The sequence below is a fragment of the Staurois parvus genome, unplaced genomic scaffold (assembly GCF_062004578.1).
Source record: "Staurois parvus isolate SC_StPar_1 unplaced genomic scaffold, SC_StPar_1.0 ptg000153l, whole genome shotgun sequence".
NCBI lineage: Eukaryota > Metazoa > Chordata > Amphibia > Anura > Ranidae > Staurois > Staurois parvus.
The window spans coordinates 3666125-3684121 of record NW_028317949.1 but is presented as its reverse complement, the minus strand read 5'-3'; the positions used below and the strand labels follow the sequence as shown (position 1 = coordinate 3684121).

Below are 17997 nucleotides of genomic sequence, written 5' to 3'. Positions count from 1 at the left end.
CACCTCGGTGCACTAAGCCACATTACTACTCTCCTTGGGGCACCCAAAAGTGTCCTAGGTCTTTTTTACAATTTTATAGTGTATACTCCAAGAAAAATGCTGTGTGCCGCTAAAGTGTTTGGGTTTGGCTTGAAGAAAAAGGTGACAACCCTAGCATGTGCCCAAGATGCATTTCCTGAATGCAGACATTTGGCTGTGTAGCGCTCACCCCCGAAGGAGCCGCTGGTATTAACGGACACTTCTGTCCTTACTTCAGTGATGAACCATATATATATTGGATCCACAGCACACCAGTACACCTTGTTGGAAGATTTAAAACAGGTTTAATAAGACAGATAAAACTCTGCAAATAGACTGCAAATTAACTTGGAAAATAGCAGGTAAATGTACTGAATACACAAACCTTCTAGTATTGGCACAATAACATCAATAAACACAATATTCATGTATATACTGGTATAGCTATAGATCAGTATTAACCCCCTGCAACTACAGCAGCAATATGTCCCCAGCTAAACTGACATCTCTTTAGGCTCAGTCCCAAATTCACTTGTATACTGCAGGATTGTAACACTGTGTGAGTCTATGTGTTGCACAGGCCTGTGTTAGTGAATCGGTGGAGCGCTCTTAAGGACTGACATGTCACTGGTTAGCAGTTGCTCACCACATCCAAGAAGAACAGTCTCCAGGGGTTAACTCCTTGAAGGGATGATGAATGGGGCTCTGTCTCTCTGCTAGTTTTTTTTCTGTTGTCAATTGTCGGTGCTGCACAATCTCTGAGGTGCCTCACCTGGGATGGTCACACGCCTCCTCTGCGATTTACAACACTCTGACCTCTCTTTCTGTGGTGGGAGATGTCGTTGCTGTCGGTCGCTGGTGACTGGTACCAATGATCACGTTGTCACTGACTTCAGCTGCTGTAGATAACCGTTGTCCTTAGCAACCACTGCCAATCTGGAAACAGTGTCAGTGTACTTCAACAGTAGGGGCTGCAGACTAGCTCCCACATGTCCTCTACAAAGGCACATGTGGCTCACCAACCCTCCTCCCCATTCCTGGGCGCCCAGCTCTTCTTTTTATAGACCCCAAAAAAACTTGCTCCCTCCTCCTTGCAAAGCTTCCAGGTCACTGTAGTCCTGTGCAGCATAAGTTTACATTGTCTGCCTCTGTGATGAAACTGCAACTCCCACAAACACTCCAGTACTGCTGAGAGCTGAGCAAATCAAACCCTTTCTGACAGCATGCAGTCTTAAAAGGGAAATCGTTTTTTAAAAGGGAAACAGCAATGGCCCCTCTACAGCTATTTATTTATTTCAGGTACTTATATAGTGCTGTCAATTTACGCAGCGCTTTACACATATATATATACATATATATATATTGTACATTCACATCAGTCCCTAACCCTTAAGGGTGTACAATCTAAGGTCCCTAACTCACATTCATACATACACATACTAGGGCCAATTTATATAAGATCCAATTAACCTACCAGCATGTCTTTGGAGGGTGGGAGGAAACCAGAGTACCTGGAGGAAACCCACACAGGCACAGGGAGAACATGCAAACTCCAGGCAGGTGGTGCCGTGGCTGGGATTCAAACCAATAACCCTAGTACTGCCAGGCGGAAGTGCTAACCATTTAGCCACTGTGCTGCCCACTATAATACAATACCCTGCACACTCATATGCATAAATGATGATACAAAAAAGCATCAGTGTTTACAAGAGTACAGCCCTGTACAGCCATTTAATAGTATGGCTGGCTGTACAACCCACCTGCAGCTCCTGGGAATAGGAAAATGCCTGAAATTTTGTGCTCAGCAATTTTTATGCCTCTCACCATCCTTGTGCATGATGTCTTATATAGAGAGCATGCAATATTTGCTGAGCAGTTCAGTTTTTTACCAAGGCATTGTTCTATTGTGCCAATCCACCCATCTCCCTGTTATCTGCAATCTGGTTATCCTGGACCACTTTTGTTGGTTATCCTAGATCATTCTTCATACTACACCTCAAATAGATGCCAGTATTAAGAATTTTGGCACAGCCACCAATTGAATCTATTTTAGAAAGAAGTTTTCACGTAATTGGTGATGCAGAAAGCAGGCAAACAGAGAAAGTTACACAGCTCAGTCTTCAGGACTAACACTTCCATACCCCCCTATTGACATTCTTTAGAGTATATGTTCTTATACTGCAGATTAAAGAGATCTCAAATTAAGGTATATTGGTTAGGTATTCCATTTGTACTGGATAGTATTAGATGTCTATGTTAGTTTTCACTTATTGCTTACATTTACTATTTACATTATATTTAGCAATTTGCACCTTTATATGTTCATAGAACAACAAATGCAACCTAAATCTTTTCAATTAAGGATTGTACATTTTCCCCCTGGAGTACAATCTTGGACTGATTGATTGACGGGTTGAACTGTGGTTACTGCGTCAAGTTAATGAACAGTGAATGTGTACAGATGTGCCTGACTTGAGTAGTAATCCAGAAACCTCTAAACTGGAGACAGGCCACCCAGGAGCTGATCTTGACACAGAGAATTATTGGACAGTAAGTGAGATGATAGCTCTGGAGGCTTAGTTACATTTATACATAGGATCCCTTATGTTATCTCTCCTGCTATGCCCATGAAGAAATTCTCCAGGTTAATGTCAGGAGCTGTCACAAAGATCATAAAACAGCTTGCTCAGATATTTACCCCATCACTGACAGTTTGACAAGAGAGACACTGTTGGGAATTGTTAAAGACTTGTTTAATGATTTAGGGGAAAAAATGTTGTTTATTTTCTTGTTATATGGTAAATGAATATGTACTGAAGACTGAGGTTACAGTCTGCTGACAACGTATGCAGATTTATATTCATTTATAGCTTTGTCATCATTCCAGTCTAACCTATCCATAGTAAACTCATAATCTTCACTGAAATATATTGTTAATCCCGAGTGTCATGGAAGAAATCTTACACCAGCAAGTAGGATTACAATCTACTAGTAGTTTTAAAGTATTCAGGAAACAGATCTTCCAATGGGACCTACACCTCTGATGCAACGGTTTTATTAAGAAACCTTGCTTTACTCCCACTTTATAAGGATTCATTGTAAATAAATATTACAGTACGGTTTGTTTTTTTTTATAATAAATGTTTATGTGAAGATATAAAATTGGTGCTAAAATATCATTTAAAAATATACAATAAAAATATACAATGATTTAACTAACTAAATATTAAATATGATCCCACTACCCTATCAAATTAATATTAAAACTGATTTGTGGCCACTCTGGTAAAGTTAGAGTTATATTTCTGATGTCCATTTATGCCAGAAAATGTATTTATTATCTTTGAATTTTTTATCCTATTGACAGCTCAGCAGGAATTGCCTGTGATCACTTTGCACAGATGCCCCTGGAAGTTAAAGCAGCGCAGCTTCTGTCACCATCCATGTCTTATACACAATAACATCACATTAAAGCTGGCCTTACCCTAGTTACCTAACACGCTACGTTTTTTGTAAAGGTTGTGGGTATATAGCACCACCCTAAGGGGCCATTATAATTATATGGCCCAATTGAGGGGCATGTAGTGATACTAGCCTTCCAAGCACTTGTATATTTCACATACTTATATGTAGCGCCTATCTATTTATATTACATATTTGTACAAGCATGGCTATCTACCATATTATGGGCTATATATATTTTTTTATTTTTCACATTTGGAGCCTTAAATAATAATTTTTTTATTTACCCTAGTAAAATTTAATTCCAAATATTTTTTATTTAAATAGCATCTGTTTTATTTTATAATCTTTAGTGGGTTCAAGTTGACATTCATTTTTTCGACCGCAATTTTGAGAAAATTCATATGAACAGGATGGAAAATGTTTTCACAAACAAAAAAATTTCTAACAGTGTGTTTGGTGTTCACTTGGGAAACTACACTCATTCCAAACTCTAATGCTAAAAGCAAATGACATTTTGAAGCAATTTCAGACGACATTCGGAAAGTCATCATCTGTACTGAAAATCTTTATAGGAATGTTCCTGCAAATGTTTGCTTGAACGGTCATTCAAAAATCTACTAGAGTATGGCCAGCTTTACAGGCCATGTACTAAGCTGTCCATAGACAGTGTGGTTTCCTAAATCCCTTACCCAGACCAGTGTCTTTACTCTGCAGCCAGAAAGTTTCTTGAACAGAAACTAAACCCAGTAAAAGGAAAAAAGTTAGCATGATGATAACATTTTCAGAAAAAAAAACTATTTCAGGTAGATTATATTACATTTTCTTGGTGGCTGCAGTTCAAAGTTGATATATTTTGTAGCACAGTGGATAGTTGATTATGCAGACCACAGAATCACTGAATTGCCACCAGGGAAACAATCTGGAATTCTCCACATGTGTATGTTGGTTTCTCCCATATTCCAAAGCATACTGACAAGTTTATTGGTTTCAGTCTAACACTGACCCTAGTGCGTGTGTATGTGTCGCTATGTATAACTTTAGTAAGGAATGTTACCGGGCAACAGGTACTCTTCTACATATATGGTGGGAATGCCCGCTGCTGCAGCCCTTCTGGAGAAAAGTTTTGGACATAATCACACAAGTAACTACATACACCCTAGACTTTACCCCAGCACAATGTCTACTCCATCACTCCTCACTTCCTGTGAGGACTTATCGTAAGTCGCTTGCATTACACATGATAAATGCGGCAAGGCAGTGTATTCCGGTTCATTGGCGATCAGACTATGTTCCCACCATGTGAGAGTGGATTCTTAGGATCATCAGAATCGCGGAAATGGAGGAGCTGATTTCAGTGGCAAAAGAACACCCCGAGAGATTCAGGAAGACTTGGGCTTGTTGGACTCATTTCCAAACTACTGATACTTATCATTGTTTAATGAAGGAATGAGCGAGAAGAGATTTGGAGACACAGAAAGCCTCTAGAACTTTCACCTCAGGAATAGCTCCATTAACAGACTTTAACTGAATTGTATCCCTAATTAAAGATAGAATCTGTTACAGCTTGGCCGATGCTTATTGATGTGACTGGCTTGATGTGACTTCCTTTTCTCCCTATATATTTGTCCCCTATGTTCCCCCCCCACCCCATTATGATATTACCTTTCATATTCTTCCTCCATTCCCGCGCTCGTCTCTTTCTTTTCTTTCTCTCTTTTTCACCTCTTTATTACATTCTAACTAGCTATATTTTTCATAAGGTACAGAGCACTCATAGATGTACAGGTGTAACAATAATCCACAAAACTAACCTATACTTTTTGGATACGGAAACATAGGACATATTTGCCTTGAGATGACACTTTTGTCTTGCACTTCACAGTCCTGTTATTTGAGATCTCCCGACACAAGGATTAGTGTACACTGTATTTCTCAAAATTACATATTGTTATCATTATTGCTATGGTTATATATTATGCATCTGCCTTACTGTAGGACTTTGTTTCAGGATGATCTACAATTTACTTAAATGTCCTGATCCCGTCTGCGTTACGGGAGAACTTATAAGAGGGCATGCGCGGACTGCGATCCGTATCTGTATATGACTTGGTATGCCTTTCATACTTCAATAAAACTTTTTCGGAAACTTTAGTAAGGAAAGATATACAATTACAAGTTTTTATGGAAGTGTATATACAGTAACATGAGCAAATGAATCTACAACTAAATACTGTATGCAGTTCACAAAAAATTCAAGGCCATTTATCTAATAGTCTGTAATCTAAAGGTTTCTTGACCAAAAATGAAAATGAAATGGTGACAGATAAATGGCTTGTAACACTTCTCAATTTTGGAAGACTGCACTACCTAGTAGTTAATCAATACATGTATGCAGATGACTTATATACATAACACTGGTTTAACGTCTTCCTCTTCTCCCTCACGTGAAAATGTTCAAGTCGGACGATTATTTGCTCTGTCCTGACCTCCATGCTGGTAGGAGCACACATGCTCCTCCATACCTGGAAAGATCAGATATTTACTGAGAGCTCCAATGGAATAAATGAGCAGTGAGGGAACGTGGTGTAGGTAAGTAACATTAGTAGATTGGGGGCAAGGTGCCACTTTGTTCTTAATTGGCAAGTGGAGGATTCCCTTTAAAATACTTATAATTTAAAATATTAGGTATTCATATGAACACAATGTTGTCTCTTCTAATCTCAATGTATTTTACAACATTATCATGTTTTTTACTATGTGGCACTTTGATGCTATCAGGGTATGTAGCTGTGAGCACAGGTGTACTTTATATATAGTACTTACCTACTTTAGTTGTTTGCTGTTTTGTCAATGTTGAATTTACAAAATGAAAATTTCTATTAAAAGTTATCATAAATCAGACCATCATGCAGCTTGTGAATTTATATTATATGTCTGTCTCTTTCAGATTCGGATTTGAGTATGCGAACACTCAGCACACCAAGTCCTGCACTAATATGCCCACAAAACCTACATAGCTTTCAGAATGGTAGAGGATCATCAACATCATCATCATCCATCACAGGAGAGACTGTGGCTATAGTACATTCCCCACCACCTACACGTCTTACTCACCCACTGATACGTCTGGCCTCAAAACACCAAAAGGATCATGCAAATATCGACCGAATGCCAGATCAATGCATAATACAAATATTTTCATACCTACCCACAAACCAGTTATGCCGCTGTGCCCAAGTCTGCCGACGATGGTATAATTTAGCCTGGGACCCTCGACTATGGAGGACTATAAGACTAACTGGTGAAACATTAAGTGTGGACAGGGCCTTAAAGGTCCTGACACGTAGACTTTGTCAAGATACACCCAACGTCTGTCTCATGTTGGAGACAGTAATTGTTAGTGGCTGCAGGCGGCTCACGGACCGAGGGCTATACACCATTGCCCAGTGCTGCCCAGAACTGAGGAGACTGGAAGTGTCTAATTGTTACAATATCTCAAATGAGGCAGTATTTGATGTGGTATCATTGTGCCCAAACCTAGAGCATCTGGATGTGTCAGGTAAAGATAATTTCTGTTCTATAGTTATATGGATTTTACAGAAATGAGTTATCATTAAATGTATGCAAAATATTTTGAGATATACAGTATACCGCTATATATTCTGAAAATATAAACACATCTATACATTTACAGGGAGATACATCCGTTATTGTATGTATGTATGTATATACTCTGTATGCAGCTACAGTATATGCAACAACAGTGATTCCCAGGCAGGGACATGCACACTGTATGACCCTGGATGTGAACACAGCCTTAGCTGTTGAAAACCAAACAAAAGCCTGACTTTAGTCTTTGGGGTTGATTTACTAAGGAAAATTATTTTTTCCTGTAGCTACGGAATTTTTCCTTAGCTTAGTAAATGCGGTGAAAATGCATTTTGCAAAGAATATCCAGGCACATGCAAGTAGAAGAAGAAAAAAACACAGTATTCTTGCTCAAACATGATTGGATGATTGAAGTCAGCAGAGCTTCGCCTCATTCACATGCTAAGGGGAAATTGCCTTGCAAAGTGAACAGCCTTTGCCTTAGTAATAAAACAACTTTTTGAGGATCTTTGAGAATTAATTTTTTCACATTACATGCAGCTTTTGAGGTCAGTGAGAGCATGTTTAAAGCTCTTTTTATGTTTATTAAGAATATTTAAGTACTTTAATTCCATACTCTGGACAGTTTAGGTATAGAAATGTGTAAGTTATTGTCCTTTATTATTTCAGATAATTTATTCAAAGTAGTTTGTAGTAGTAGTGAAGTAATTGTGCACAGGGCTGTCTTTAACATTGATTAGACCCTGGGCAAACTTTTTCTTGGGCCCCCCGACCCCCATGCAAATTCACTCTCTGCCTGCTCTGAGATATACAATAAATATCAGCTAAACTCAAAATGAGTTTACTGCAGCAGATAAGGCAACAATTGCGATTGGTTGCCAGAGGTTACAGCATTTCATTACTGCTCACTGACTGGTTGCTAGAGGTTACAGCACATTTTAAGGCTCACTGATTAGTTACTAGAGATTACAGCACATGATTTCTTCTTGCTGATTGGTTGCTAGAGGTTACTGCACACCATTACCACTCACCCATTGGTTACTAGAGGATACTGCACATTCTTACCACACAGCTGATCGGTTTATAGAGGTTACTGCACATCATTACTGCTCACTGATTGGTTGCTAGAGGTAACTGCACATCATAACTGCTCACTGATTGGCTGCTAAAAGTTACTGCACATCATTACTGCTCACTGATTGGTTGCTAGAGGTTACTGCACAATATCACTGCTAACTGATTTGTTACTAGAGGTTACAGCACAACATTATTGCTCACTGATTGGTTGCTAGAGATTACAGCAGATCACTACTGTTCACTGATTGGTTGCTAAAGGTTAGTGCACCTCATTACTGCTCACTGATTGGTTTCTAGAGGTTACTGCACATTATTACTATGGGATCAGTGGCAGTGGTGGGGGGAATGGGGTAAGTGGTAGTGCTAGGGGGGATGGGATGAGTGACAGTGTTGGTGGGGGATTGGATCACTGGCAGTACTTTGGGATGGGATCATTGGCAATACTTGGGGGAATGGAATGAGTGGAAGTGCTTGGAGTGGATGGGATCAGTGGCAGTGCTGGATGGGGATGGGTGGTGATATTTCTACACCAACTACCAATGTTAGGGGGGATTTCAATGATGACCAATGTAAGGGGGATTTACAATGACCACCATTGTAAGGGCAAGTCTACACTTACCACCAACGTAAAGGGAAATTTACTCTGACCACCAATGTAATGGGGAATTTGCACTGACCACCAATGTAATGAAGAATTTACACTGACAACCAATGCAATGGGGAATTTTATACCAACAACCAATACATTTCTACACTGACCGCCAATGTAAGGAGGAATTTACACTGACCACCAACGTAAGGGAGGCTTCTACATGGACCACCATTGTAAGGGAGGATTCGACACTGACCACAAATGCAAGTTAATTGGCAATGACGTGTTTTCACATGCACCAGAATTCATGGTGCTGTGGCACTGTGTGGTTCAATGTGATTTTGAAAAAGTTTCAGGGACTTTTTTTCTGCATTTCTAGCGCATAAAGCAGCCTATTGGGCTGAATGGGCTGCCCTGCATATGACGTACAACTTTATTCACCCTGTCAGTACACCTTTGCATCCTACATTTCCCTGCTAATCTCTGCACCCCAAACCTCCCCCATCCTCTCCTCTCCAGACTCCCCACCTTAACTCTACAGGCCTCCTCTGCTCATCTTTGCACCCACCTTCCTTACCTCTGTACATCCCCTCCTTGCTCATCTGTGCACCCCAAACTGTAACTTCCTTTTCTGCCTACCTCTGCACACCCCACACCAACCCCGTTCCTCCACTTCACTTACGTTTGCAGAACAGACTAATGGTAGGCTCAGTGACCACAGTTGCAGGCAGGACTTTCAATTATGCCCCTGTTGATCTTCCCAGTGAGCAGCATTCAGTGGAGGTGATGGTGGCTGGAACCTCAGGAGGGCATAATATACATATGAATGCTGGTGCTATTTACATATGAATGTCACATCAGGGGCTATATTTACATATGAATGCTACCACTATTTACATATAAATGCTGGTTATTTGCATATGAATGCTGACACAGTCTGCACACATAAGTCATGGCAATAGGGCAGAGCTGGACAGCATAAGTCACAGCAATTCACACTGAGATATCTGGACCCAAGACTTCAAAGGACAAGGGGATGTAAACTGGGACAGTTGGCAAGTATGGGGCAGCTGCTTTGGGCCCCACAGCAATGACTCGGCCCAGGGCAGTTGCCCCTTTTGCCCCTCCGTAAAGATAGCCCTGATTGTGCAAAGCAAGTCCTTGAATATAATATGAATCTTTTGTGTACCCTATGTATCCTTTTCTAACTGTTAGGCCCCTTTCTCAGGGGAGTTCCATTTGTCCATTTTCCATTCGTCTATTGATGGATACAAAACAGATAGAAATTAATTTATATGCACAAATGGAAATAAAGGGATGAGCATCCATTTACAATCACTTCCGATCAGTTCCATTTTTTTTAACGGAGCAGCCTGTGTCCGGATCTGCTGAAGCGGAACAGAACTGATTTAGACTGATGCAAACTGAACGGAACTGAACTGATATAAACCAATGTAAGGCCCCTTTCACACGGACAGTCCAATGGGGCTCGCCTGCCTGTTTTTCAGGCGGAGCCGATCAGAACCTCTATTTTTCTCTATAGAGTGACAGTTGTAAACAGACATGTGTCAGTTTACACCTGCAACATCCAATCCAATCTGATCTGCTAAAAGGAGGCAGATGGGGATCCATTCCCCTACCACCCATCAGATAGGATGGCAGTCGGATGGAAACAAGCAGGCAGTCATCTGACTGTCCATAGAGAACAGCGGGCTGTGCCTGTGTTCACTCTGCAGGATCAGTGGAAAGATTCCCCGCTGAGCAAGCAGATGCGCTGACGGGTCCGACTCGTGTGAATGGGGCCTAAATTGAACTGAATTGAACTAATATTAACTGAACTGAACTAAACTGAAGTACAAACTAATGTAAACTGAACTGATTTGAAGATGGATGTGCAAACTAATGTAAACTTAATCCGTTTTTTCTTTCAAAAAACGTGACTGAAAGGATAACGTCCATGTGAAAGAGGCCTTATGCAATCGCGGGTGTTAAACATACAACACATGTGGGTCAGGTGTGGACTGGATGATATGACTATAATAGGATATAAGGACAAACCTTACAACAATTCTTGGAATGTGTTTCTTTGATGTGTCCAGCTCTGGAGTGGAGGAAGTATTAGAACACTTGCTAGGATTTTACATCTATCTGGGATTTCCCCTCACTTAAATTCACAATGGCAACAGTATTACCAGACAAGAAGTGCATGAAATCCACAACAGGGACCCAGACAGCAATAATAATCTGACAAGGGTTTTAGCATTCACCTGCTCTACTAAAAATGAAACATTTTTACTTCTGTTTGTGTTGCTTGGCTGCATTATCATTAGTTTTAACTACCGGTAAATGAATTACATGACGTAAGGGATAGAATTTGTACAAAATAGCCTCATCTTTCAGGCAAAACTCTGTGAGAAAACAGTCCTGGATGTATGGATTATTTCATAGTGCACCAGTAATTGCTAGCTATTCTGCTTGTAGGGTAAAGCAGTTTATACATGGTACTTACTAATTTTGTTTCCAAAACACATGTCTCACTTTAAGACTGCTTTGACCATGGCCTTCTTTTTATATTACAAGGTAAATGTGTAACATATGCCATGTGTTTTATTTACATGAAGATTTACGTTCTGATATGGCTGACATAAATGTTATCAATCCATTAATCTATTTGAAATGACTTTTAACAGCCCTGATGCTGTAGGGCAGACTGTATCATGCTAATTATTTTGAGATGTTAAACTAGAACAAGTCCACCCTCATTAACATTTTATACACAAATATACAGAACTGCTTTGCTCTACCTTCAGTATAGCCCTGTGTCCTTTCACAAACTGGAATTTGTATTCTAAGTAAGGAGTAGAGGAATTCAATTATTGTTACATTTAGGTTCATAATTGTTTTAAGAATAATTTGTATTTAAGAATTAGTAATAGATCATGATTCACAGTGATTTTTGGAAATGTAAGTTTCTAAATAAAAAATATATTTTAACGTTCAGCAATTTTAGGCTGATAAATGCATCCCAATGAACCTACCAGTTGCACAAAACATTTCTACTAAAATGTCTTGTGGTGTTTGAAAGTTCTCATACTTGCCTTCAGATAATTAACTTTGTGCCTGTGAAAGACAAGAGATACCGAACACAGACTATCACCAGGGCTGCTACTTCATTCCAAGTTGAAGTTTCGCAGGTGGTAGGGCTTAATACCAGAAAGAGGTAGGCTTTAAGAGAAATCAAGGACCTGGATATGACAGGTCTACTTTAAAGGACAATGTTTAGTATATGGGACTGTAGGCAGTAATATTTATTCTATAACAATAAAAGACCACAACTCTTATTCTTTGGTACTAACTTGGCCGCGGCCGTTTTATTATTGGTATAAATGTAAATTTTTTTTATAATAACTCTTTATTTTTACATTTTAGCTTACTAATAATTTTAAAACATTTTATCTTAAATTAATATTACTCAACACCAGCTTAGTCACTACGACTCAAGCTGTACCTATTAACACAACACTTATCCACCATACTTAATTAACCCTCCAGCTTGTTTCACATTAACATACTTACTTAATCTGCCATCATTGAAGATGAGACTTACCAATAATAATTGGCCTCAACAAAAAGGGACGGGTGGGAGAGGAGCATCACAAAGATGCCTCCCAGGTTTCTGTTTTTTCTGTTAACGGACCCCCTCTTTATAGCCCTCTCTTCTCTCTAATTCTTCTGTTGATTGGTCACTTTTTCTTCCAGGAATGTCCAGGTGTAGTGGGGGGCTAAAAACTCCCACTCCTAGAAGCTTCCCCATTATATTAGTATACCATGGGGAGGGCTTAAAACTGTCAAGGTGTAGTGGGGGGCTAAAAACTCTCACTCCTAGAAGCTTCCCCATTATATTAGTATACCAAGGGGGGGGGGCTTAAAACTGTCAAGGTGTAGTGGGGGGCCTAAAACTCCCACTGATAGAAGCTTCCCCATTATATTAGTACACCATGGGGGGGGGGGCTTAAAACTGTCAAGGTGTAGTGGGGGGCTAAAATCTCCCACTCCTAGAAGCTTCCCCATTATATTAGTATACCATGGGGAGGGCTTAAAACTGTCAAGGTGTAGTGGGGGGCTAAAAACTCCCACTCCTAGAAGCTTCCCCATTATATTGGTATACCATGGGGGGAGGGCTTAAAACTGTCAAGGTGTAGTGGGGGGCTAAAAACTCCCACTCCTAGAAGCTTCCCCATTATATTAGTATACCGGGGGGGGGGCTTAAAACTGTCAAGGTGTAGCGGGGGGCTAAAAACTCCCACTCCTAGAACCTTCCCCATTATATTAGTATACCATGGGGGGGGCTTAAAACTGTCAAGGTGTAGCGGGGGGCTAAAAACTCCCACTCCTAGAAGCTTCCCCATTATATTAGTATACCATGGGGGGGCTTAAAACTGTCAAGGTGTAGTGGGGGGCTAAAAACTCCCACTCCTAGAAGCTTCCCCATTATATTAGTATACCATGGGGGGGCTTAAAACTGTCAAGGTGTAGTGGGGGGCTAAAAACTCCCACTCCTAGAAGCTTCCCCATTATATTAGTATACCATGGGGGGAGGGCTTAAAACTGTCAAGGTGTAGTGGGGGGCTAAAAACTCCCACTCCTAGAAGCTTCCCCATTATATTAGTATACCATGGGGGGAGGGCTTAAAACTGTCAAGGTGTAGTGGGGGGCTAAAAACTCCCACTCCTAGAAGCTTCCCCATTATATTAGTATACCATGGGGGGGGGGGCTTAAAACTGTCAAGGTGTAGTGGGGGGCTAAAAACTCCCACTCCTAGAACCTTCCCCATTATATTAGTATACCATGGGGGGGGGCTTAAAACTGTCAAGGTGTAGCGGGGGGCTAAAAACTCCCACTCCTAGAACCTTCCCCATTATATTAGTATACCATGGGGGGGCTTAAAACTGTCAAGGTGTAGTGGGGGGCTAAAAACTCCCACTCCTAGAAGCTTCCCCATTATATTAGTATACCATGGGGGGGGGGCTTAAAACTGTCAAGGTGTAGTGGGGGGCTAAAAACTCCCATTCCTAGAAGCTTCCCCATTATATTAGTATACCATGGGGGGGCTTAAAACTGTCAAGGTGTAGTGGGGGGCTAAAAACTCCCACTCCTAGAAGCTTCCCCATTATATTAGTATACCATGGGGGGAGGGCTTATAACTGTCAAGGTGTAGTGGGGGGCTAAAAACTCCCACTCCTAGAAGCTTCCCCATTATATTAGTATACCATGGGGGGAGGGCTTATAACTGTCAAGGTGTAGTGGGGGGCTAAAAACTCCCACTCCTAGAAGCTTCCCCATTATATTAGTATACCATGGGGGGAGGGCTTAAAACTGTCAAGGTGTAGTGGGGGGCTAAAAACTCCCACTCCTAGAAGCTTCCCCATTATATTAGTATACCATGGGGGGAGGGCTTAAAACTGTCAAGGTGTAGTGGGGGGCTAAAAACTCCCACTCCTAGAAGCTTCCCCATTATATTAGTATACCATTGGGGGGGGGCTTAAAACAGTCAAGGTGTAGTGGGGGGCTAAAAACTCCCACTCCTAGAAGCTTCCCCATTATATTAGTATACCATGGGGGGAGGGCTAAAAACTGTCAAGGTGTAGTGGGGGGGCTAAAAAATCATTTTTTTCTAGAATCTTCCCCATTATATTAGTATACCATTGGGTTGTTTGAAACTTTAAAAAACTTTTCTCCTCCTCACGCCAATGGGGGAGCTAAAAAACCTACTGACCTTCTAGAATGTTCCCCCACTGTATAAATAAATATAAATACAGTGGGGGGACTTGAAACTTTATTTCTCCTGCCACAGTCCCATAAGAAAAATGGGGGCACCTATTAAATCCCCCTTTTCTTTTCCTTTTCTCCCAACTACCTGAGCGCAGCCATTTATAGCACCCCTTAGCTTTCCAGAGTAGTAGGCCTCACTCATAAAAACAAATGAGGCTGCAGTACACATGCACTATACGAACAGCATCCAGCAGGGATCTTTTCTGAGAAAAGCAGGTTGTGTGGTGCTGTGAAGAGCCATACAGCGAATAACACTGGAACTGGGGGGAACATAAGTATTTTACAAGCTGTGCTCAGGGGGGGGTGGCTGCATTCATTTAAAAGTAAGAAAACCTATGCATGTCTGTGCATCCAACAGCAGAATTCCAAAAGACTTCTATGGGAATAAGAGATGAGTTTCAAACACTACCTTTTCATGTATGGGATTTCTTGCCTGCTACCCGGTCCAGCAAGAAATCTTCTCCCAAACCATGCTGCATTTGTGACAAGGTGATTGCATTTCCCACTAATATCCACATTGAGATAGTAGAAGGAATATTAGCGCAGTGTGAATATTTACGGCTCAAAAACACTCAACTGCGCTGAACACCCGGCCATTGATGTGCACAAAGAGAAACAGTGCTGATGCACTGATCCCGGTGCATCACACTGTTCACTTTCCTGTTTCTTTTTCTTTTGTGAATTTTAGTGAAATTTCACAAAGTAAAATGTCATTAAAGGATACGTTCCCCTTTGGGAACATGTTATATGTTCCCGCTCCTGCAGATCTCCCCCTGATCCCTCCCTTCCCTATGATAGCAGACAGGGGAGCTTTTCCCCGCACCCACTTTCACAGTTTGAAAAGAATGTGAGGGTGCAGGGTTCCTCCTACACAGTCACACCATTCATTCGGAGAGTTCTGTGAATGAATGCCTACAAATATCATCAGCCTTTGTGGATAAAGGCTTGTAGTTCCCAGTGAACTGCAAAGGCACTGGTGAGGGCTCTCGTAGTCCATTGAGCTTCCTGGACTGAAGTAACTGCCTGTCCGTATCGGAGGTTTGGGCAGGCAATTACTCTGACAGTCTGCAGGAGCCCGACATTGCACTCACGATCTGCTCATGGTTGCAATGCTTTGCAGGCTCTTAACCGCTTCCCGTCCACCCTATAGCAGAAATTCTGCTACAGGGCGGCACAGGTGTGCAAAATCACATATATATGTTATTTTGTATTTCTGGGTAGGGGGCGTGTGCACCCTATCTGCACCGCCATTCGCAGCCACGGCTGTCAATCAGCGGGTCCAAGCCGGTGATTACTCACTGGCGCCTGGTGATTTCCGACGATCTCCGATGGGGAGGAGAACTGCTTTGTTTACTAACCGTTCTCCTCCCTGTCAGCTCAGCCATCCAAAGCAGTGTGCTTACAGTGAAGCACACTGACACAGCCCCCTGTGTAAAACACTCCCAGCACACAGTTAACCCTTTGATTGCCCCTCATGTTAACCCCTTCCTGCCCAGTGCCATTAGTACAGTGTCAGTGCTTTTTTTAGCACTGATCACTATATTGGTGTCACTGGGGATGTCAGTGACACCAAGTCAGTTCCCCCCAACGTCAGAATGCCTGCCGCAGTCCCGATTTTTTTTAGCAAAGACATGTAGCAGAATACATTTTGGCCTAAATTCATGAAGAAATTTGATTTTTTTAATTTTTTCACTGGACATGTTTAACAACAAAAAGTCAAAAACATTGTTTTTTCTCAAAATTGTATTTGATCACACAGGGGATCAAATACCACCAAAAGAAAGCTCAATTTGTGAGAAAAAAAGGACGTAAATTTCATTTGGGTGCAGTGTTGCATGACTGCGCAATTGTCAGTTAAAGTAACACAAACAATGACCTGGTCAGGAAGGGAGGTAAATCCTCAGGAGGGCAAGTGGTTAAAAAAAAAATAGTAAATGCACATTTTTCACCTGCCAAAAAAGTGTATATATAATTTTTTTTAAAGGGGAATTTGTCCTTTATGCTTTTATTGGCCACTGTGATGCAGTGGATTGCCATGTTGTGCTAGAAAAAAAAGCCATATGCCATACTTTATTTTAAGTGTACCCCACCACAACACAGTGGTGTGAACTGGCATGATGCAACAAGGCACAAAGAGACTCTTCATAATGCCTGGTATTATTAAAGAAAAAAAGAAAACATAAAGTGTTCAAGAAATTACAATAGAACTATAAGACCCCTTTCACACTGGTTTTCAGTCTCAATCTATCTGTCAGTTTTTCAGATGGATCCAGACTGAACCACTTATTCAGCATGTATGTATGATGTATGTATATCTAATGGTAGGCGGATGTAAACAGACGATCAACCATTTACATTCGCCTACATGCATGTCAGTTTAAGTCTGTTTTTTTAATTGAAACAACCAATGTCCCAATCCATTGAAACAGAATGGAACGAATGTAAACGGATGCCCTCCATTCACATCTGTTCTGTTTATGTCCGTTTAGGAAATAAACTTTTTTTGTTTATACTTTTGTCTCCTCTGATTGGTCTCTGCAACAACTATGAAAAAACGGACGCAAAAATGGATGTAGACTGATGTAAACTGAACTGAACTGATATAATAAGATGTAAACTAAACTGACCTTAACTGAAGTGCAAACTGATGTAAACTTAAGAAAATTGAATTATTATTATTATTATACGGGATTTATATAGCACCAACAGTTTGCTCAGCGCTTTACAATATAATGGGAGAAAATACAGTTCAATACAAGAGGGATTTGAGGGCCCTGCTCCTTGGAGCTTATAATCTAGAAGGGAGGGGCTAGTGGTACAAAAGGTAGTAACTGTGGGGGATGGACTGGTTGGAAGAGTAGAAGATTCCAGTATTAGCTGAGGGCAGGATAGGCTTCCCTGAAGAGATAGGTTTTAAAAGATCACCTAAAAGTGAGCAGAGTAGGCGATAGTCTGATAAATTGGGGTAGAGAGTTCCAGAGGATGGGGGAAGCTCTGGAGAAGTCCTGGAGACGAGCATGGGAGGAGGAGACAAGGGAGCTAGAGAACAGGAGGTCTTGCGAGGAACGGAGAGTATGGTTTGGGTGATATTTAGAGACAAGATCGGTGATGTAATGTGGGGGAGAGTTATAAATGGCTTTATACGTTATTGTTAGTGTTTTGAATTTATCCGTTGGGCAACGAATTGAACAGAAGACGGATGTGCAAACTGATAAAAACCGATTCCGTTTTCTTTCTTGAAAAAACATGACTGAACGGATTATGTCCGTTTAAAAGGGGACTAAGTATGTGGCTCCCAAACCCTCTTAAAAAGTTACCAAGTTTTAAGACAAGTGTCCCTAGAGCACAAGGGACAATAATTACTAAAATTATTTCTGCTACGATAATTGAGCTGACTTCTGAAG

General features: G+C 41.0%; 1 protein-coding gene across 2 annotated transcripts in view; it reads left to right on the top strand.

Moving 5' to 3' along the window:
• The window catches only part of FBXL7 (F-box and leucine rich repeat protein 7), a 281590-nt gene that overhangs the window by 252035 nt on the left and 11558 nt on the right, over positions 1–17997 (top strand). For both annotated transcript variants that reach the window (XM_089674833.1, XM_089674834.1), the window contains one exon: positions 6431–7042. In XM_089674833.1, the coding sequence (XP_089530959.1) occupies positions 6431–7042 (612 nt within the window). The remainder of the gene's footprint in view (positions 1–6430; positions 7043–17997) is intronic.